This window comes from Lathamus discolor, chromosome 3, assembly GCF_037157495.1.
Source record: "Lathamus discolor isolate bLatDis1 chromosome 3, bLatDis1.hap1, whole genome shotgun sequence".
In the NCBI taxonomy this organism is placed as follows: domain Eukaryota; kingdom Metazoa; phylum Chordata; class Aves; order Psittaciformes; family Psittacidae; genus Lathamus; species Lathamus discolor.
The window spans coordinates 147,585,044-147,608,976 of record NC_088886.1 but is presented as its reverse complement, the minus strand read 5'-3'; the positions used below and the strand labels follow the sequence as shown (position 1 = coordinate 147,608,976).

At 43.0% G+C, this 23,933-nt stretch overlaps 2 protein-coding genes across 2 annotated transcripts in view; both read right to left on the bottom strand.

Moving 5' to 3' along the window:
• Nucleotides 1-6,646, bottom strand: part of DMBT1 (deleted in malignant brain tumors 1) — a 62,623-nt gene extending 55,977 nt beyond the window's left edge. The window contains 1 exon segment of the mRNA XM_065670715.1: nucleotides 6,615-6,646. Coding sequence (XP_065526787.1) covers nucleotides 6,615-6,646 — 32 coding nt within the window.
• A 5,064-nt stretch (nucleotides 6,647-11,710) lies between these two features.
• Nucleotides 11,711-23,933, bottom strand: part of HTRA1 (HtrA serine peptidase 1) — a 35,491-nt gene continuing 23,268 nt past the window's right edge. Inside the window, exons 4-9 of the mRNA XM_065672425.1 lie at nucleotides 19,027-19,221; nucleotides 18,302-18,334; nucleotides 16,942-17,056; nucleotides 16,734-16,791; nucleotides 15,824-15,919; nucleotides 11,711-12,437 (exon numbers count right to left, since the gene is read on the bottom strand). Coding sequence (XP_065528497.1) covers nucleotides 12,269-12,437; nucleotides 15,824-15,919; nucleotides 16,734-16,791; nucleotides 16,942-17,056; nucleotides 18,302-18,334; nucleotides 19,027-19,221 — 666 coding nt within the window. The 3' untranslated portion in view covers nucleotides 11,711-12,268. The remainder of the gene's footprint in view (nucleotides 12,438-15,823; nucleotides 15,920-16,733; nucleotides 16,792-16,941; nucleotides 17,057-18,301; nucleotides 18,335-19,026; nucleotides 19,222-23,933) is intronic.

Below are 23,933 nucleotides of genomic sequence, written 5' to 3'. Positions count from 1 at the left end.
AGTCATCTACTGCAACTCCCAAGTCACCAAAGTAATCTTTTGGCTTTTGTCACAAACTCAAGCCAAGAGTCAGTGGTCATACACTGATCATCGTTAAACTGCACAAACCTTCTCAGAGAACGAGGAATGCAAGCTTGGCCATAGAGGGAAGAATAGAAAAAAAGAGAAAATCCATCCCAAGTTCTCCATTTCTGAAGCTCTTCAGAACTTTACAGGTCCCTTGACACAGTTCTCCTCCTTCCACTTGTATTTACAACGTATTTCAGATAACAGATAAATAATGGGACCCTACAGTGGATTTTTGCAAAGAGAAACTATCTCAGGTCATGGTTGGGGTTTGGCGGATGCAAGAACCTGCATTTGCACAGCACTGCTAAATTTGGCGATGTTTGAACAGGACAGAAACCTGCAGGTTTGCAGAAATATTTAGGTTGGAAGGGGCCTCTGGAGGCCATCTGGTCCAACCCCTAATTTAGAGCAGGGTTATCTTCAAAGTTTGGCCAAGAGGCTTCGTTATGCAAAGAATTCTGCATCCTTTTCCTAGACAAACTGTGCAAAAAACTTCCAGTAGACAACAATTTGACATACTGGTTGTTCCTGTTGCTAGTTTTAGATGGATTTGGATTCATTACTGGTTGGTAAACATATTACTTCTCAGGAACTTGGAGACAGGCTTCTTGTGTCTCATGAACCATGCAGTGTAACTGTCCTGGCCCAGAACAGCCAGCACCCAAACTCAATAGCAGAGAGGAGTCAAAAAAAGATCAAAAGGAGAAAGGAAGCACAAACATCATATTGGGAATGGGGAAAAAGAAAGGATTAGTTTGTTATACAAGCAAACAGTTCATTGACTCTGTAAACATGGGCAGTCTTGTCTTCTCATGGTCTTGCTAGCAGATAGAGGAAGTGGTTATTTGGAGGGACTGAAGGAAGTAAGGGATGTGGCTCGGTAAACAGTTTGGGGCAGCTGCTGCATACCTGGAGGGACAAAAGAAAAGCAAAACCAGATTAAAGCCATTGAAAACTCACCAAAAAAAAAAACCCAAAAAAAACCAAAAACCCACTTAACATTTGAATAGAAAAGAAGAACATGTGTGACAGATCCAAAGATTAGGGTCACTGGTTAACCCAGGTCCACTAGGAAGTTGCAATTGGAAGCACCACAGCATGGCTATACCATTTGAGAACTGGCATTCACTGCATGAAGCCCATCTCTGACCTTGGATAAGAAGAAAAGTGTGGTGGATTGACCTTAGCTAGCTGCAAGACACCCACCCAGCCCCTCTCTCATTCCTCTTCCTCAACAGAGCAGGGGGAGAATATAAGGTGACAAAGCTCATGGGTCAAGCTAAGGACATGAAAATCACTTCTTGTCAAACAGGGAAAACAGATTCAACTTGGAGGAAAATAATCTGATTTATTGCCAATTTAAATAAATTTGGACAGTGAGAAACAAAGATAAATTAAAATAACACTCTCCCTGTTTTCCCAGGCTTAACTTCATTCCTTTGTTCCTGGTTCTTGTTAGCTCCCCTCCCTGAGCAGGAAGGAACTCTGGTCAGTCTGTAGCAGTTTGTCACTTCTGCTCTGTCCTCTTCAGAACCACATCCAGCCTGGCCTTAAATGTCTCTAGGGATGGGGCATCCATCACCTCTCCGGGCAGCCTGTGCCAGTGTTTTACCACCCTCATTGTAAAAGTCTTCCTAAGCTCTGTTTGCTTGGAACAGTGAAGTTTAAACGATTCAGCCAGCAACTGGCAAAAGCCATGCAGCTTGGCCATGGGAATTCTGGCTTCCTTCCTTGTAGAGACCTCCCACCATCCTTCTGCTGTACTTGCTTCCAGTAATGGTCATTTCTCAGTGGCTATTAAGAAACAAACATGTACAAATACAGTGGTGCATCTGATGATATGTGAACAAGAGAAAACGGTCTTTTCCTGTAGAAAGACTTACTTGCCCTCTTTCATCCCTGTCCTCTCTGGCTGTTTTGTTCACCTCATACAGCCCTTCAGCTCATACTTTACATGTTCTCTCAGCACTACTTGAGCAAGCTTTTCTTCACTTCACCCCCTGCTTTTCTTGTCATACACCTCTGGCTCTGTTCACTACAGACGTTTGAGAGCCCATGCACGGCTAGAACAGAACTGATTAAAGACCTTTCTTGATTGCAACCTACTAGCAGCAGAGAAGTCACTTACTGATGTTACCCACTATTTCAGACCTTTTGGGCATGTGCTAAATGTTTGAGTCCCAGTAACCAAATTTAAGTGTGCCCAAGGTTGGTGGCAACTTATGCCAGCAAGAGGTAGGAAGGGCAGTTCAGCATCCATCCCTCCCTCCCTCCCTCCCTCCATCCATCCCTCCATCCATCCATCCCTCCATCCATCCATCCATCCATCCATCCATCCATCCATCCATCCATCCATCCATCCATCCATCCATCCATCCAAGTTCTCCCTTGAATTTTGCCTTACGCTTGTTGAGCAGACTTGATCTAATACCCAAGAAAACAGCAGAAGTTGAAAAGGGCAAGCAGTGGCTTGCAGAAGGAGGGTGGCTCTGAAACAATCTTTTTGTTTGCTGAACACAGAAAGGACAATAATTAGTAGAATGAGCCATTAAACCACAGTCCCATAAAATTTCACTGCAAAGTTAAAATGTTACCATAAACTTAAGGATAACCAGAAGCATTTGACAGATATCACAGCTTGAAAACTTGTTTTCTTCCAACCAAGAGCTCCAAACCCAAAGTCAGTGCTAAAGTTCACAACCTGCCATGAATTGCTTCACCCCTGAAAACGGCAAAGTGCTTTGCATTAACTAAAGTTTAACACTGCTTTTAAACAAATATTGACACTCTTCCCACATTGTTTATGCAGTGGGTGAGAAACTAACAGTGCTCTGTATTATTAACACGTACTTTTGCCTATAGAGTTTGGCCAACTTCCTAAACAATCCATCCCATGTAGTTTTGAATTTAGAGTTCCATGAATTTATCTGGGCTGGTCACTTTGCAGTTGTGCCTCCTTTTCCCAATATCACTTGTATCAAACACTTCTGCCATCCTGGCAAAATAAATAAGCCCATAGCCAGAGGAAAAGTCAAAGCCAAGGACATTTCTATTAGAAAGGAGAAAGATTTTGTCCATGAAGACATTTAAAGGAATTAAAAGAAACCACAAAAATATGCTTTATGAGGTGAACAACTGTTTGACCAGCACTGCAGCGTCTGTAAAGAAAGAGGCTAAGCACACACACACACACTGCTTTCACAACTAGTTCTACTTTATTCACTGAAGCATGGCAATATATAGCATACAGATACGGGTCTGAGCCATGAAGCCAAACAGCAGCTACATCATTCCCAGTGACTGTTTTCAGTCACTATAAACTCCATTCTATAAACAATCACTCCCCAGGCTGCTTCCCAGCCCAACCTTGCACCCAATACTCCCTGACTAATTCAAGGCCCAGGTGCACTATCAGCAATTCTTCAGTTACCCACGTAGTACGAACAGGATGGCTTGTAGTTCCCAAACAGCACAAACACAGACTGAATTCAGAGAATCCCAGGCAGGTTTGCGTTGGAAAGGCCCTTAAAGCTCATCCGGCTCCAACCCCTGCCATGGGCAGGGACACCTTCCACTGGAGCAGCTTGCTCCAAGCCCCTGTGTCCAACCTAGAATCATAGAATCATAGAACAGTTAGGGTTGGAAAGGACCTCAAGATCATCCAGTTCCACCCCCCCTGCCATGGACAGGGACACCTCACACAACCTGGCCTTGAACACTGCCAGGGATGGGGCAGACCCTGCGCCATTGTCTCACCACCCTTGCCCTTCTTCGTTATTGCAATGTGTTTGCCAGAATATCATGCAGTATGTGCCAAGTGCCCTCCAGCCTAGTGAGTACTCAGGCAATACTCTGAATCGACACTGACTTCCAACCCCAAATGCCAGAAATTCAGACATTTAAGGCTGTACCCTGGAAGCCCTCTACTCAGAGAGGCCCAGGTGCTTACCAAAGTCAGGAATGACCAGAAACACCTAAATGCAGGCTCTGGTCACTAGCCAGAGCTTCAGCCCGACACTGATGCTCTCCACAGAGACAGCCCGAGCCCTCTTTGCTCCTGCACTGACCTTCTATAGGAGATTTGGGATCAGATTGCGGCACTTTGCCTTAGGTTTCTGTGCCACTTCCTCGTTCTTGAGAGTCACTGAAGTGTCTGGAAACAATTTTCTGTGGCCATTGTTTTAAATAAATTGACTGTATTTCTTTGCTGAAGCAGACCCTCCTGAAAGCTTTGGCAAGGGTCTGATTCAGAAACATAAAATGCCCTAAAGCAGCTCCCAACCAGATTCCCTGCAGGACAGCAGCTGTGAGAACTACAACCATACTGTACCATTCTATAGAACTACACCATTCCACAGAAAGGATGCTGACAGCATATCGCAATAAGAGGGCACCAAGCAAAACTTAAGAGGCAAAATCCCCCCAGAAAACCATGTTCCTTACCAACACCAAGCCCTGCCTGACCCTTCCAATAGGACTGAGTCCCAGGAGAGCTCAAGGATGGTGCCACCCCACTCATTGAACCAGCCATCTGGCCAGCATCATGCTGAACTACTTCACTTCCAGTGACACCCGCAACAATGGGGCACCTTCTCCAAGTTCCTGTTCAAGATCTCCCATAGAATGGCTCGAACAACATAAAAAGGAAAAAAGAAAAGTCATAATATGATGTGGTTTTGTAAAATGAAGTCAGTCTGACTCCTGCAAAGCCCACTCTAGACCGTACATCTTGTTGCCTTTGTGAGCAATGCCCGCTTCCAGAGAAGAACCCATATATGCTTGACTTGCACATCAGCTCATCTTAGAAAGACTCTATTAGCCCTTCTGAGTTCTTGCTGCCTGGGAGAAATGCAGGCAAAGAAAAGAGGCTTAAGAAATTAATTTCCATAAACCAAATTTTAACATAGGCATCCTGATATCCAGAACTCTCATCTGAAAGACTTCATTCTTGTTCAAAAGGTTCATCATTGTGTTAAGTGTTAATGTTTGGCAGGGTGCTAGAATCGCTCTCCTGTAACGAGTGCAAGTGTCAAGTTTTAGTAGTAGCAACATAGTTAACATAGTATTAGCATGGGGATGCAATTTTGACCAAAAGGGTTTGCACAGGAAATCATCATATTTGGGCATAAAAATTAATGGTTGATTCTAAATAACAGGATTTACAATTACATAAAATAAGTATTAGTTATTTCACTGTTATATGGAAGTTACATAAAGATTTCCCTACAGTAACATCTGGATATCATGATATCTAGATTGAGATAAATAAATCCTTTCCATTTCAGCAACAAAGCTTCTACCACTTTGTTTTCTGTTTAAGTAAGTCTAGCACTTGCATGGTAAAGATGAGAAAATACATATTGCCTTGTTCAATCTTCAGTTCATCTGATGGCCAACAACTGCATGGTACAGCTGCAGCGGAAAGCCTGTTATGTATAAAGGTTTTCTAATACAGGATTTCATGCATTGCCCTAACTTGTGAGTGAAACAGCTGAGAAAAGGAGTCAGAGCTACAAAAGACCAGTTCAATCAGCACAGACAGCCTGTAGAAGTACCTAAGACAAACTTCCAATAAACTATCCTAGCAGAAAACATGTTATTTCAGTAATATGGGTAGTATATTTATTGCAATAATATTATATTATAATTTATTTTTATCTAATACATATGTATTTTACTATATTGTATGTAATTTAATACGGGAGTTATGTAGAATTGAGCAGTAAACGTAACATTCTCCGACCATGTTTTACTGATGAGATGATGTTAACGATGAGGGGTGAACCCCCTCAGCCACAGACCCTTAACCCTGTGCCTGACTTTCACAAGCCCTATCTCATCAGTGGGGGGAGCAATGCTGTGATTGTGCTGCCACAGCTGCACCCAGCAATTCAAATGCACTTCACCTCTCGGCCTCCCTTGGCATCTGTAGCACCCTTCTTCTCAAGCAAGATACTATCTCTGGCCATGCTTTCTGATTCATATGTGGGGAAATGTACTCTTATTCTCTAGTTAGTTAGAGGTGTGTTTTATTAAAGGTTTGTTCTGCACCAGAGTGACAATGAGAGATTATTTAGTGTTTTATTTGCCTGTTTCTGGTTGACTTGCAGGTTTGGGTGTTCTTCCTGAAGAGCAAAGCTATAGTGGATTTTAAACCAGCCATCGCATCCTGAAACCCTCCAGTTTTCCGGTCCAGACTGTCAACTCTGCTTCCTTGCCAGACACATGAACTTAGCCCTGATGCAGGCAAAAGAAATCTACTCTTTCATTGCCAGATCTGCCCAGTTTCTTGGAAAACTGGGATCAGCTCTGTTACAAGGACAACTTTCAGCTCTTCTTTCTGAGCAGACGCTAAGTTCAGGCTTCCATGGACACCTGCTTTTCCCCCTGCATCCCCTTCCTCCTGCGAGGTTACCCCACTCACCACCGCCACACACAGGACCAGCAGATAGTGCTCTAGTGGTTAAGTCCAGACACGGTGTGCGCAGTTTCCAGAGAGGATGGTGCTGAGTTTTTAGCTTCAATTCGCCCCCTCGTGGACTTACCTGACCAGAGGTTCTTGGCATTTCAGCCCCATGGGCGGCTGCTCCTCTCTCAGCTTTAGGGGGCTTTGGGAAAGGGGACAGACACAGCCTAAATCTCAGCTTTGTCAGTCAGTAACATCTCACAGCTGTAAGTTCCTCTGCAGAGTGGTAATGTGCACCATTAGCTTCATTTTGAAGGGGGAAAGAAGGCTGTGCTTTCACTAGGAGCAGCCATAACAAGTGAACAGACCAAAGAAATAAAAGACGGGGGAATGGCTCTAACCTGCCCGAGGGGAGACTGAGATGAGCTCTTAGGCAGAAGCTCTTCCCTGTGAGGGTGCTGAGGCGCTGGCACAGGGTGCCCAGAGAAGCTGTGGCTGCCCCATCCCTGGCAGTGCTCAAGGCCAGGTTGGACACAGGGGCTCGGAGCAAGCTGCTCCAGTGGAAGGGGTCCCTGCCCGTGGCAGGGGTTGGAGCTGGAGGATCTTTAAGGTCCCTTCCAACACAAACCGGTTTGGGATCCTATAAGTCTATGAAATGTGGCAACCCCATATGTGCCATCTGCCCTAGGAACTCAATAGCAGCAAGCAGGATGATGCAGAAAAAGGGCTGCAAGAGAGTCATTACCTGTAAAAGATATGAGTTGGCAAGGTTAGGTTGCCTTGGAGTTCAAAAGATGATGGCATGAATTAGTCCAAAGCAATGGTGCTTAAACTCTGCACGCTATGGTGCTTCAAACGAAAGCATGGGAGCACATAGCAGTGCAAAGTGCAGGAACAGATTCAGTGCTATGATCAGCCTGTTTGGTTTAATAGCAGTTAAAGGTAGAACTCTAAGAAGAAAAACAGTGAATGTGAGTTAAAATGACGACAGGAATGGAATGGAGGAAAAGAAGGGAGAGCAGTCTGCCCATATGGGTAAGATGGACAAACAGCTTTAGTTATTCAGGGAAAGAAGTTCCATGTATTTGTACATGAGCCTTTGAATAGAAAATCTATTTCTTCTCACACCCCTGACAGATCATGTTCCTGCAGCAGTGCACAGCTATAGCACAGTCCACTTCCCTCAGACATTCACAGTGCAAACTTCCTGAAAATCACTGTGCTCTCTGCATAAACCCAGAACAAAAAGGGCATGGACAGAAAGAAAAGATTTCATTTTCCTGTCCAGCCTGTTATGCAGTATTTCCAAGCTACTAATGTTAATTCTTTACCAAATGCGGTACATTTGACTCCTATCTTTAGCTTTGACTCATTTTCTCTCTAATCAATTCCTAATTATCATCCACTTCCTTAGGGAGTTTATGAGGACAAGTACTGCAGTACCATGACTACTAAACAAATGCACTGAAATAGGAGGAAAACTTTTTTAGGAAGATGCAGACAGATTAAACTGATGAGCTGCTCTGGTAGCTTCTTTCCTCGCTTTCTCCATCCAATTAGTCAAGATTATGTATGCACTGGTTTCAGCAGTAACTTCATGCAATAAAAAACACTTAACAAATGAAGTTACTGCATACTCACAGAGTAACAGTACAAAGAGGCTAAACTGGCTGAAATCATGAAGGCCTAGCCTTGACTCTTGCAGAAGGGATGGAGTTTGGGGGTTGAGAGGAACAAAATAGATGGGGTGTGCATCAGGTATCTGAGCAGCACAGCTGGACACACAGCACAGGAGGTATAGATGTACAGAGTACACACAATAAGAATGTAGATACCAGCAAAGCTTTCTGCTATTCATTTCTATACAGTCAAGAAGGAGAATGGCCTTCATGTTTTGAGTGACGCTACCAATCCCATTACCTCCAGGTAGCTCCATCAGATGCTGGATGGGAGGTTGCCAAGCTCAGGTTTGCATCCTAAAGTCCAGGGTAGAGCAAGATGAGGCAGAGCTTCAGCTATCTCTTCTTTGCCTGGTGCCTTCCTATCTCTGAGGTAATTCTGCCTCTTGGTGTGAAGAAAGCCTCACAACAGCTCGCTGACATTGAACTTCACAGTCTGACTTAACGTCAGCTCTGCGTGTAATTTTGGTTTCCTCTCACTGACAGGCAATAATGGAGAGGGATTTAGAGCAAAGGGAGGGGGAAAAAACAGAGGAAAGGATCATATAATCATAGAATAATTTGGGGTGGAAGGGACCTTCAAAGGTCATCTAGTCCAGCCCCCCTGCAAAGACCTTCCACTAGACCAGATTGCTCAGAACCCGTGCTTTCTACGTGAAAGGGACAGTGGGAAATAATACAGGAATTTAGGGACAGCAGGAATTATCTCAACAATAACTCAATCAAGGAGATTCCCGGAACTTCAAACGAATATTTATGTATTTATTCTCACTCTAAGGATGGCAGTGATGACCTACCGTTGCATGCAAATACATACTCAGTGGCACTCACCATTCACCACTCTGGGTTGGTGGCTACTGACTTCTTGATCACCACTATTCCCCTGGACATTTGCAACTGCAGATTTAATCACCTCCACGGTATTTTTCTGGTATACAAGAAGAACATGTACATAATCTAATGCCCTGCTCAATGTGTGTCTCACTGTGTAGTTTTGAAACATCCTCAGCTTCCTTAACACAAATACAAAATGGTTATGGGGAGGGAAGGAAACAAAAAAGTCCTCTGCTATTGAAACCACAGGACCTTACTGCTTGGCACATAAGCCACAGAGACCAGACAATTGTTAGTCATGATCATTTGTTTTACAGCTTGAGACATTTCCCTCATGGAATAAATGAACTGGCTTTGCAAAACTACCTCCGAGTGTAGCCACACGTAGCCATCTACTCGGCATCACACACGCAGCGGCTCCAGTTTCCATTTCAGACATTCCAAAATACAGGCAATCAAGCCAGAATGTCCGGTTTCCCTGATTTAACGTCCAACACTTGCTAAAATTTCCAGGAAATCGATATTTATACGAACTGTGCCAAAGCTTTTCTGTACAAAGTATTTTCAATTGCACTTTGGAAAGAACTGTGCATTGAAGTAGCAAAGAATAAAACCCGGTCCAGATCTGTAACCCGATAATACATCAAAAATACAAAATCGAATTAATTATATTAATGACAAACTTTGCTTCTGTGTCTCTGCTTATGACTAATCTTGTTTTAAATGCTTAAAAAAAACATTCAGAGACAGTTTTGATTGCAACACAGACTCATATAATAGGGTTGGAAAGGACCTTACGATCATCTAGCTCCAACACGGGTAGCTATAAATATGGCTGGATATTAGGAGAGTTAATGCTAAGCCTTCTTAAGGATATACATGGGGTTATGGATATCTGATGCAAGGAAATTAATTATAAATAAAAAAAAAGATAAATCAGAAACCCCCTTTTAAACAGATGATGGAAAATGACCGGGTGCAGTAAGAACATCTCACATCCCACTAGATGGAGCTACGGGCTAGGAATCTGGTCACATATTTCACTAATCCCAATGGTGCAGAAAAACCATTTACAGCAGTTACGTTCCTACTGCACACGCAAATCCTGAGCTATTGTCCTGAGGTATTTATGCTTCACAGTAGCTTCTACATAAATCAGAGGCATAAAGATGTGCTGTGCTAGCTGTCATTGCAAGGACATCGTCAGTAAGCCCAAAGTAGCTAGCTAGAAACAAAGGAGAAAAGTTGATGGGTTTGCATATTAAGAGACCACAACAACAAAGAATAAGAACAAAGAGAATCAACCCTCTCTGCAAATTATGAACCAATTGTTTTGAAATAAAAAGGCAGATGAATAATGACTTCTGTTTTAAACACAATTTCCTGGCTTTGGGGATGCTTGATTCTCGCTAGTTGGGTTAGGTGTAGTAGCAGAGAGGGCGATTTCAATTCACTTTTGCTGAGAGCTGTATGTCAGTTCACTGTGCACTACGCAGGGCATGGATGGGCTGCAGAACATAATACTGCTTCAACAGGAAGCTCAAACATGCATCAACATCAGCAAGATGAACCTGCAGTGTAAATACGCTACAAAGCACCTCGGCAAGATCATTTCTACTTTGCATCTTTCATGCTCAACAGTACTGCAGACCTCCAGTGCTTGGCACTGCGTCACCTTGGCAGGTTCCCAGACGTGTGTCATTTACCACAGCAACAGAACAAGTAAATCAGTAATGAGGTGTTCAGTCATGTCAAGTGTCAATACACTGTATGGCTGGGTGAGTTTGTGGTGATCCAGGCGAGTAAGGGCAGGCGCTGGTGCTAAAGAGCTCCCCAGACTGGGGTAAGCTGGCTGAAACAGAACTGAAATACAGCTGAAGGGAGAAAGAGCACTGTCAGGGATCCAGGTCTAGAGGAATTCTTGCTGCAATTGTGTGGAATGCAGCCCTTTCTTTGTAAACCATAAACTGCCAGCTACCCAGTGGAAGAGTTTTACTAAGGAGCTGTTTCCAGAAGAGCAGCACATTTAGGAATGACAGCCACCAGAACTTGTCTATAGCCCTTGGATTTATTCTCTGAGATACATATTTCAACAGACAAAAGGAAAGGCTGTGCAGCCTATCGCTTACCAAGCAAGTAATTACACTGTAATTAAATTTAGTTGATTGTTCTCCTTCACAGTAAGACAATCCCATTCACTAGCTAAGCTTTAAGGGCATCCATAAATACACGTATAAAGATTAGTCTCTCTGTTAGAGAAATGCTCAATACCTTAGCCAAAACCGGGTCCCACCATACACGCATCAGCACTCAAGACTGTATTAACCAGCCTGTTTGAAATGGCTTAAGGCTGGATCTACAATGGTTACAAACATCCTAATACCTGAACTAGAGTGGTACCGGATCTGTGATCTACAATATGACGATTTCTATTGAGGAGAAACAGATTTTAGGCATTGGTGAAGTAGCAATGAAAACAACAAGGAAAATGTATTAGCATCTGGAAGACAGGCAATCAGCAACAGCTAACATGACAAATTCGAGCCAGCCATGGTAGGAAAAGCAGATGCACAAGAGCACAAATACAAGCACATAGTGAAAAATAAGTGGTTTGGTTTATGATGATAACAAGGAGACCATCAGGACATTCTTTTCCAGGCAGATGTGCTGTTCAAAGAAAAACACTCCCCAATGAGAAGGAAAACGAATCACTCTCAAAAGGTTCTGTTGAATTCTTTTAATAACACTAAGAAAATATCATAGTATTAAAGTCCTGCATGGGATCCTCGAAAGGTTATTTCAGTTGGGATTTCTTCGTGTTTATAAACCAAAGTTCTTTTTTTTTCCCCAATTGTGTTTCCTTTTCACCCAACTACTCCTTTAGAATGGCATTTCCAGTTAAAACACAGCTAACCTATAAATACCTGAATACCACACCACACATTGTGTGCGTGGGTTTTGTTTAAATCTGAGCGGAAGTAACGGTAAATCTATTCAACACAGGGAAGCAAACGTCGATCTGTTAAGCGGGGAATGTAACAGCCAGCAAAGAATACATTGCATACATAATACAGAAGGAAAACATTATCGTCTGGAGTATGTGAAATTACACTGATTTTGCACTTTAAACCTATTAGAAGTTACTCTGTTGGCCAATACTAATCCACTGAAGAAGCAGAATGTTGGTCAGAAGTCTAACGTTTCCTGTACCAGCACAGAGAGAATATAAGCAGTCCAATGCTGTTAAAAAGAAAACATGAAATCCAGCTCATGTTTCTGGTTAGGGATCGATTTCTTCGGGAACAACTGTTAACATAACATCTTCGTTGCCCCTGCGTACGACCATGTTCAGCGTACTGTCCTTTTTAATAATGTCACTGACATCACTGGCTGAACTTATCGACTGTCCATTGATGCTTATAATCACATCGTTGTCCTTCAGGCCACCACTGAAAACACAAAGCAGCAGCGTGTTATTCTAATTGCCATCTCATTGTCTTTACAACAGTGCTTAAAACCCAAGATTGCTGTTTTTTTCCTATTTCCCACCCAAAGGCAGTTGCACAGGGACGCAGCGGACATGCAAAAAGAAATTGGAATTTATGAAGTGGTGGTGATTACAACACAATACAGAAACCTCAGAAATCGGATGGAGATACAAGTTTGGTGAATCCCGTATTTCACTGTCTTTAAGGGAATTCACTATTGCAAATAGTGCAGTAATTCTGCAATAAAGATCCTAGATGCTGATTTGGTACAGGATAGAGGAGTATTTCTCTTGTAAAATAATTGCGACCAAGCACTCATGTTAGAGGGGAAATTTTCCAAGCTTATTCATGTATATAATCTGAATGGCACTGTGTGTTAACACATGAGGAATTTCAGTCCCAGATCCACGCTGTTCTCCATACCTAACTTACTGGCAAATCGCCCAACCTTTGTGTTTTAAACCTGAGCAGAATAACACACACAGCAATCTAACCCAGTCACCAAAAAACATGTGTGTCCCTCCTCTTGCCTGTCCGCAGACCTCAGAATCCTTTCTCCTGATCTCAGCACCATATGAACACCAAAACCTTCTCTGACTCAAAGCAAGACATGTAATCACAGAATGGTTTGGGTTGGAAGGAACCTTAAAGCTCATTCAGTTCCAGCCCCCTGCCACGGGCAGGGACCCCTTCCACTGGAGCAGCTTGCTCCAAGCCCCTGTGTCCAACCTGGCCTTGAGCACTGCCAGGGATGGGGCAGCCACAGCTTCTCTGGGCACCCTGTGCCAGCGCCTCAGCACCCTCACAGGGAAGAGCTTCTGCCTAAGATGTAACCAAAATCCCCCCTGTTCAAGTTTGAACCCATTACCTCTTATCCTATCACTACAGTCCCTGATGAAGAGTCCCTCTCCAGCATCTTTGTCAGCCCCTTTAAACACTGGAAGCTGCTCTAAGGTCTCCACGCAGCCTTCTCTTCTCCAGGCTGAGCAGCCCCAATTTTCTCAGCCTGGCATCAGAAGGGAGGTGCTTCAGCCCCTGATCATCCTCATAGCCCTCCTCTGAATCCAACAGCTCGATGACCTTCCATGTTGGGGACATCAGATAGGCCAGAACTGGAGCCAGCACTGCAAGGCTCCTCTGCCCAGGGCTGTGTCTCTCCCTGAGCTGGTTGAAATTGCTGCTGGGACCAAGCATCAGGCTGGTGAGGAATACCATCAACCACAGTGTCTTGCCTGATCTTGCACAATGATCTGGCTCCAAGTTGTGGAAATATTAACCAAGTAACCAGATCAGACATGATTCAACCTTTCAACATAATCCTTCTTCACAAAACCACAGAGCAGTCATCAGCCTCTTCCGCCCACAGAAGACGCTTACATGAGTGTCTCCTGCAAGCAGGATGCTTTGGCCAATGTTTGCAACAAATCTGGTTGCCTACTGTAGACATGGCTTAAAACATGTTCATTGGAGAAACCATTCCAGATTATCTCAGTTTTCATGCAGCCTCTACATCCACTTCACAGCCAGGACAGGGCACTGCAGAACTGTTCTGGGCCCCTATCAGCATGTCTACACAATATGCATTGGAGGAAAAATGGCAAACCCATTGGCAAACCCATTGGCAAAAGGACTAGGAGTAGGGGAGACAGAGCAAACATGGGTTGTGTTTTAACTGTATCCTGATTTCAGTTTGCCTCCAAGTTATGAGGCTACACTGCCTCACATTTCTTCTACCTCTCTAATATCCTTCTCCCACTCTCTGCTGTTACCTGAATTCCTATAACAATTTCTCTGCACCTTCAGATTGGACCTTCTTGTCAAGGCAGTCAGTTCAGTCCCACACTGGAGCAGCCACATTATTCCAACATTAACTGCAGTTTAATGTCACATTACAGACATACACCAGTACTCTGCATGAACACTGCTGACAAGAGGATTCATCTACAAAGCACAGCAATAATTCAGAGACCATGTTAGCTAAAGCTATATATCTTACAGTGACATCCAAACTGCAACAAGGAGGCATCATCCAACCATAGAATCGTAGAATAGTTTGGATTGGAAAGGACCTTAAGATCACCTACTCCTTGTAGTCTCCCTAAGAGATAACACATGCCTGCTCCAAGTAGCTTTCTGCCAACATGCCTTTGGTGCTACATATGCCTTTGTTGCCACGAAGATTTACTCTTGTCTTAAATGATCTGCAGTTTCGGAAAATGAATGAATTTTCCCATTTCCTACTTGGGATTATTCAGCAGTTTCATATCAAACAAACTCTGAAAGTGTCTCCAGCAGGAGCCAGACTCTCCAGTGCTGGTGACCACAGACCACATAGAATCATAGAATGGTTTGGGTTGGAAGGGACCTTAAAGCTCATCCAGTTCCAGCCCCTGCCACGGGCAGGGACACCTTCCACTGGAGCAGCTTGCTCCAAGCCCCTGTGTCCAACCTGGCCTTGAACACTGCCAGGGATGGGGCAGCCACAGCTTCTCTGGGCACCCTGTGCCAGCGCCTCAGCACCCTCACAGGGAAGAACTTCTTCCTTATATCTAACCTAAATCTCCCTGTTTAAGTTTGAACCCATCACCCCTTGTCCTGCTCTTATAAAAAAGTCCTTCTCCAGATTTCTTGTCAGCTTCCTTTCGGTATTACAAGACTGTTATAAGGTCTCCTGTATGTCAGCCAGGCATCTCATGAAGTGTGGTACCAACCAGCATGTGAGCTTCTGAGCAAATACTGAGGAACACACAGAAAAAGATAAGTTGCCCAAAACCAAAAGCTCTTCCCAGTAACATGACTCCTGACAAAGCTCTCACATAGAAGAGCATCTCCTGCCTAAGAGAGGATTTCACCCCTGATGGGAGAAAGCCAGAAGAGGTGCTGGTTTTGTCCAGCACTGAAGTGCTTGGGCTGAGTCGAACACATCTTCACTGGGTGGTCACAAAGATTCTCCCTCACCCTCCTGCACGAGGGACCAGCAGGGCTGTGGGGAGCATGCATAAGCAAACGTCTTTATTCAGCACTGGCATCGGTACAACAGATGTCTTGGATGCAGTCACTGAGAAAAAATGAGAACGGAGTTTCCACGCCCACTGAATCCTTGCCCTTTCGGTTGGGAACGCTGACAGAGCTCCGCTGCAATACCCTGATACGCTCCCAATATTGCCCATCAGGGACCGGCCTAAAACCACAAACTGATTTCCAACAGACAACCTAATAGCAATCAGATGGTTGCAATTGTGTTAATTTAGCATGATGAAGATAGCCAGTTCAGCAGAGAACATTCCCTATCATGACCCCCTTAAGTCAGTGGCAGTGGTTTTGAGAAAAAAAGGACTTCAACTTACGCTTCAGCTGGTGTTTCTGGAATTACTTCAATAACATAGGCCCCAGAGACAACATCAGGAAAGTCTTTATGGCGATCCTTCAGCTCTCTAGCTTTGCTGGAAAATGAAGAAACAGCAACAAAAACATTTTGACAAGATGGGGAAAAAATAAGCAGGCATTTTTACTTAGTTAAGTCACTCAGCATTCACTAGCTGAGGTATTTTACACATGTTGATGTGACACTTCCCAATTCGCTTTAACCCTTACAAGTGCTTCAAAGAATTATTACACTTCTTGTTGCATGCATACAGCTTTTTAATGCCTATTTCTAGTAAATGAAATCGTTTCAATACATATGGAGGATCCTAACTAAAGCATTTCAAAACTTGGTCTTTGGAATTACCAGACCCTGAACATCTAAAAAACCCCTTCAGGTTTCAATGCTTTGCTATACCTGTGATTCTACACATGGCAAAACTTCTGGTTATTTCTACAGGATGTAGTAACACTCATGAGTCTTTTCTGGTTTGGGTATGAGTAAGAAAGTCCACACAAAAGCTTCATTTTGTATTAAGTGAATAATTTAATGAACATAATTTTATAGTACTGGAAATATGCACATAGCTGCTGCGATTCTTGAAAACATACAACAGGAACAGAGCCCCAGGACACACCAATAATCACTACCTAGTCTCTTCTGAAGCATTAAGGAAAGAAAAAGGCAAGGTGTTGCTTAAAAGCTGTCAGTACAAGAGTCTACAGGAGAGTTCAACCATGTAGCGGATGAAAAAGAGCAAAAACTGGCTGAGTTGTCACCAGCACATACAGGGGCACACGTTGCTGGTTCAAACCTCCTTGTTTCTGCATATCCAAGAGCTTGATCCAAATGCATGCACTTCGGGAAGGTGAGGAACCAGCACCTTTACTTACCTAGGAGTTAGAGACATCATTCGTATGCCAATGTATTTCTTTTTGGTTATAGCTTTTCCTGCAGAAAGGAAAAATGGGTTTTGGTCAATTACTCTTACTAAAAGAGCCTCAAAGGCCATAAACTTCCTGATTTCTTCAGAAATCAGCTCTTTTGAAGTACATTCAGAAATGTACTTCACAGCTCTTTCAAAGCGGTGAAGTACAGTACCTTTAGCTTGTCTGTCATGGGATTCAGTTAGGAACTTTTTGATTTTATCCGATGGGATAGCAAACGAGATCCCTGCTGTAACTTTTAACGTGTTAATTCCAATGACTTCACCATCCTGGAGAAAGAAGAAATTGTTATTAGCAAATGCGAAACGGCTCAAAGAGGAATGGGTGTTTTCTTCCAAACAACCACACACACACCCACCACGCTCGGTAGCTGCGTTTTCACGTTGCTAAATGACTTCTTTGAATCTAATTTTTTGAGGGTATTGATAAAAAACTCTCCCACAATTTTGAAAACTGATGTGGATATTCATCTTATAGCAGAAGAGAGACCAGAACTGGGCGGCTCTCCTGCTTCCAGCAGACAAGCAGCAGGTTCTCAGCCAATTTTTGTCTGTTTATTTCAGCAGGCACCTCATGAAGCACAGCACCAAGCTGCTCTGAGCAGATATTGCATAATAATATAAATGACAGTTCACCAAAATCAAAAGCTTTTCCCGGTACTGTGGCTCCAAGAGAGAGTTTCAGATCAAACATTCGGCTGTCGGCTGCTGATTCAAACTCTTTTGAAATCTCAGCAGCTTCCCTCCCTCATATACCCCAGATAAAAACCATCCAACTGCAATTCTTTAAGAGGTTACTAGTGCTCAAGCTGTACTTTGAGTTGGGTGAAATAAAGATGCCAAATCTCCAAGGCAGAAACTGTGGCTTCCTCCTTCTTCCAGTTTGTGCTGTCCCTCATCGAGGACCACTGCCTCGCCTCCCTTCGACCCCATGTGCTCCATCTGAGAGACTTCACACAGCAGTTAGGTTTTGTGACTTGTTTCAGTTGTTCTCTCTTGGGCTTATCCACAGTTGCTGGAGGTCAATGCTGACTATGTTGTACAATAGCAGTAAATAAACCCTAATACCCTGATAAATACACCCCCCTCAGTGTGATTTAAAATAAAGGGGTTTTTGAACCATTATGCTGAGCTGCAGTATAAAAAGCCCCCAGTGCTGTCAGTTGCATGGTACACAGTGAGGGCAAGCGCCTCCCCTTTAAAATGTGCTTCTAACTTTTTGCAAGGCATGTGGCAAAAAAAAAAATCGGGCATTACACTTGCTCAAAACTATGCAAACCGTGAAGACCTTCAGTATTGAAATCCAAGCGCATTTCGGGACTCGCCAACATGAACACAGAGCAGTGATTAGTAAGAGCCATGTGAATTTTGTGTAGACAGCCAGATATAAAGCTCTGAATCACGATTCTGGTGTGGGGCTTTGTTTGTTTGTTGGTTTGAGTGGGGTTCTTTTGTTCTGTTTTTAAACTAAAAAGGAATAAGCTTGATACCCAGCAAACGTAAAGAAACTCTTACCAGATTTACTAGGGGTCCTCCGGAGTTCCCATACTGAAAATAAGCACATGGCAAGAACATGTTTTAGTATCCACCTCTTCATTTACGGCAAGCAAAACATTAAAGAGATTTCTGAAATATTTCTGTAACATTTTTTTCATTGTCTGTTAAATCTGTGCAATAGAACAGTCCAACATCCAAACCCACTAACTACACTTAACATCACCGCTTTTAGCTGAGCTTTGCAAATGCTTAGTCCTTCTTCTCCTGCCAAAGTTAAGAAAGCCAAGGTTTTTCTTTTGTTTTAACAGTACCACACTAGCAGCTTCAGAAGGTTTTAGGACAGCTCTGGGAGCTGTTAGAGAAGATTTCTTACAAGGCCAACAGCAGGAGTACAAAGCCCATTGTTTTGCCTGAATGCAGAAACAAGCTTGAATCCTTAAACTAAGCTTGGCTTCTGTTTTAGCAAACACGATGGATTTTGAAAAGACACTTATTTGTCAGAGAAAAATGCATTCTCCCTTGTAAGAATTTTGAAGTGAAGGCAGATATTGTACTTAGTGTGGTTCCTTGGGGATTTTCAAACAACAATCAAGTGCTGCTGGAGCGCAGATGTCCGTATGTACAAGGATGAAAGGAAGGCCAGACTACCATCACTGCTCTTAAGAACTGTGTCACTGCTGAGATTTTCAAACTACTCAAGAAATGTAAGAGCTGGAGGGGATAAGGCTCAAAGCAGGACGTACATTGATAATGGCATCTGTCTGAATGTAGTCCATATCGGAGTTGCGGAGCCCCAGCTCCTTCCCTCCACGTTGAGTAGTACTGACGATCCCTGTCGTCACTGTGTTTTGCAGGGAAAATGGACTTCCAATGGCCACCACAAATTCTCCTGGCCTCAAGTCTGCAGATTGACCGAGCAGAAGAACTGGCAATTTACCCTACAAACAAACATTAAATTAAAATATAAGTAGAAAAAGAAGAAACAAGACAAAATCATATGTTAAAACACTACTACACAGTGAGAACAAACTACGGAAGCATGAACGCATCAGTGGAGCAGAGAAAAAGAGAGAGGCTTTTATCTCTTGGGGACTTTGTTTGTTCTGTCTTCTTTGAATATTTCATGTGGCTTGGGACAGAAACATCTCAACAAGTTTCTCCTCCAACGAGTGGGCTCTTTGTGCTGTAGTACTTTTTCCACAACAGGTACCCATTAAGTCAAAACCAATTAACACACCAAAGGAATAATTCCTCCCTGCTGTACCAAGCAAGCATTTGAGGACACTACGAACGAGCTGTTTCCAACAGCTTCTTGAAATAATTAGCCAACAGCTGCTGAAATAAAAGTAATACATTGAGAGTGAGCACTACAGAGTCATGAAAGCAACAGGCAAAGTGTATCAAACATGCATACGTGTAGTTAAAAGCATTTTATATTCTCATAAGACATCAGTAAATGTTTCATCTTACTTTGTTTTCAATACAGCATCTCTTTAAATAATTATATTGCCTCCTACATACACCGATTTAAAGACATTTTGGGGATTTTTCTATTCTGACAGTAAGGAATACCATTATACTTTCAAGATCTTATCTCTAATCACATTAAATATTACGGTTTTGAAGACATTCCCATTATGGCACAAAGCATTCTTAAAATCCAGCATCAAGAAGGAAGGGAAGATTGGATCCACACACCCTCACTCATTGCAATGGATCGAGGGAACCGCGTGTGGTTGCGACAAGATGTGTTGTATCTGCACAGGAACTGAACTGGCTGGATAACAGATGATTCCAGCTGGACCAATAACTCCCCCTGCAGCAATCACAAAACAGCTGGGAAGCTCTCAAGGCCTCCTACTCACCAAGTAAATAGAGAAGGGTGTCCTGAAACAGATCATATTTGAAATAAATAGTTTGCTTTTCTTTACCACCTGTCTCTAAAACATTGAGCAGCATTCCTCCTTTCCTTTGCATTTTTAAAGCCTTCACCCTTTTAGTGATGCAACACATTTTTTAGTCTGTCAATGATCCTGACCCTCCCCAGGTATTTAACTACATATTTACTATGAGGGTGCTGAGGCGCTGGCACAGGGTGCCCAGAGAAGCTGTGGCTGCCCCATCCCTGGCAGTGTTCAAAGCCAGGTTGGACACAGGGGCTTGGAGCAAGCTGCTCCAGTGGAAGGCGTCCCTGTCCGTGGAAGGGATTGGAACTGGATGAGCTTTAAGGTCCCTTCCAACCCAAACCACTGTGATTCTATATTTAATCATGTCACTAGACTATTTCTATTAGCAACAATGGACCTCTACATGTACAAATTCAGGTTTCAGCTTAAGGATTTGGAGGATGAGAAGGTTACTGAATGCAAAATCAAACCAGAAGAAGTCTGAAGGGATGCATCTTTTGCTCAGCAAACCTAACCTTAATCAAGCTTTCCTTCATACATCCCCCACTTAAAAAATTCCTTCGTTTGCTCAACAAACCCAGCCACAAAAGGAAAAAGGCTTTAGTATAAACTTTCACAAAAGAACAGTGATTCTAGATGCAGTGGAGTCCGTACCTAGAGATTAACTTAAACCAATTTTCAAGGAGTTACTATATTAAAAACCAGAGTACCTTTGAGGTATTCTTGAGCTCTGTACTTAAAGTGGAGGTACAAATTGGCTTAATGCCTTGTAATTCATTCCTCCTGGAAAGCTTGTAAAGGTGCTTTTTTCACCCCATACCTGCTCCAAAGCACACAGAGTTTTGCACCTATACTTGATGGATCATAAAGCTATATACTGCGGGCTCACACAGCAAAGAAACAAGGCAGCATGTAGTATGCCCTGATTATTTGCATAGATTGCCAAGTTATAATTTAATTTCAGAAGTTAACAGAAGCTGAGCCATTACTAAATTTGGGCAAAAAGGGAAAATATTATTATGTTTAAATAGGAAACCAAGAGGTAGCTCTTTAGCTGGCTTTTGTCACCAGCAGTTTCGAAAGCCTGTATTGATAAATGACCCTTAGGGACAAAAATCCACTAACATAAACTAACCCAAATACCCATAATTTTGTATTTTTCACCTACTACTCTATTTCAAATATCCTAGGAGATAGATACACAATACCTGTAAAGTAGAAAGTAAAAACTAATGGCATCGGTCATCACCATATGCTGCTGCAGATACAGAAGTTATGCTTTTAATATTTAACAAGCCTGGTCCTGTGTAACCTTTATCCAATTTTGCCACAATTCCACCAGCAAAATTTTACTCAGATGAACAGATTGTTTCAATAAAACTCATTGCCAAACCCCAGACAGGACAAGATGCTCTATGGAAACTTATCTTTCAGTCTCCAGACAGCAAGAAAGTAATTAAGCCAAGTGCTTGTTAAACAGAATCAGTTGGAGGAGCAACAGAACAGGCAGCAGAATAAAGAGAAAAACATTTCCCTTTCTAATGCTCTTTCAGAGGAAAGTTTTCACAACCAGCAATGCCCTCCTATTAAATAATAATTATCCATGGCGCCTGTTGGTGCCATAGCCTTAGATAAACCCGAAAGGCTGTGGTTTAACTCTGGGAAGGATTCAGCAGCTTTGCTCCATTTCCCCATCGTATTTGCAGCAGCAACATCCCAAGGCATCACTGCTGAGCGGTTCATCATCTCAGACCACAGCCCTGACTCCAAGGGACTTCTTCAGTACAGCGGGAAACAGGCAGCTCCGATTAGCTGTGCTGGGAAGCACGCAGTATATGCAACACAAACAGCCCCATATGGGTATTGTTTGGATTGAGGGAGCACCCTGGCCCTTCCTTCGCTCACCAGATGCTCTTAGGCTTACGTAGCACGTGTTTTCAAGATGTTGTTGGTTGAGAGCAGCATCTCTTTTTGGCACTGATTTTCCTTATAACAAAAAAACCTCCAACACACACTACAAAAGTGGCTTTTTCTTGTAGCCCAGTGCACTGAAAAGGGATACTTTACAGAGAAAGAGGACATTTATCAGCACATGAAACATGAGCCAGAAAAAGAAACCAAAAATCTTATTTTTTTCATTAATGGAAAAAAGAAGACCGGTTAAGTACAAAATTAAAGACTTTTTACTCCTTTCTTGAGCTATAAAAAGTCATGAATCCAAAATTGCATCTGGCAGCAGAAAGAAAATACATGAACAATCTCTGACTAATACAATTACTTTTGATTGTGCTGCGTTTTCAAGCCTGTGCCTATACTAGCGAGGCTTCAAAGTGTAGCGCTGCACGGATTGGCTGTGGGTTATCCGTGTGATTCAATGTGCCTTCTGGAAAGAGGCTAGCTAACCTTTCCTTTGCTAGGAACAAAACACCAACTGCAAACATTGCCTTGTTCTGTACATACTATGAAACATAGCTATGGAAAACGTGCTCTCTATTCCTTCTGATTTCACTATGTGGTGTAGAGCACACTAACAGTGCTGCATGTAAATAAACTCTTATCAGTGCTTCTGCAAGTAAACGCTATGAAGAACTGGTTATAATAAATATATGCATTGTAGTGGCTTTAAATTTGGGGGTTTCCTCTCTAAAAAAACTTAGAAATAACATTGCCATGCTCAGATTTAAACTTTCCACTATCAAACCCCCCTTTATTTACATTGGAGAGGAGGTATTGTAGTGAAAGCAGTATAAACGCAACCAAAATCCCTGGGCACAAGGGATCAAGTGGGATGTATGTCCTGCAGGCTACAGGAGGAGTGCTGTAAACGCAAGGCAAGCATTTAGAGCAGTGTTGTAACCGGAATCATATCAGATGCACACTCCGTGCCCTCACACCCTTCCACTGTCAAGCTCTTGTCGAGGACGTTAAGGCAACCCTTGTAAACCAAGTTTAAGTGCTTGGGCTGTTAATAACCACACGTAATAAACGGGCACTCATCAATTCTCACAGGTCATCAGGATGACACAGCTACCGTTACAACTCGTGACTCTCTTGGGTTAACTATAGATTTGCCACAGCAGTTAATTAAAATCCCAGGCAAACGAGCATGCCTTGCAGCACAGCAAACAGGCAGCCAGAAACACCCAGCACCTCAACCCAGCTTTCCCAGTGACTCACTGCATGACCTTGGGCAACGCATAACATCCTTCCTATCCCTCCGTTTTTCATTTGATGCAGCCTCGGGGCTCTGCTGGGATCTGTGTTTACTCAATAAAACAAATCTGCAAGCAGGCATTCTGCAGGGACACAGAAATAGGACTAAACATGCAAACCCATAAGTGGCACATGACTCACTGTTTACACCCAGCCAGAGAAGGAGCCATTAATTAGTGTTAATATTTTAAGCCTTTCTCATCCCAAAGGGCTTCAGACATTTTTATATACGGATTTGACTCAAGCCCTGGATAAACATCACTCCCACGAAAACGGAGAGCTGCACAGGAGAAGAAACGGCTCCATTCAACAATAAGACACAGCTATTGTGGCACGGGAGATTAGGACAAGGATAGAACAACAGCATCATCAGCCAGGAGCCAGATGTTCACCTGATGTATATTAGCAATATAGGTTGAGTCAGGCAGAAGAAGTAGAGCCAGGACAAATGAGCTCTGAAACTAAAAGAAGAGGCAGCACATGACTACCACCAGGCAGGGTCAGTGCCACAGAGAAATAAAACCCAAGAG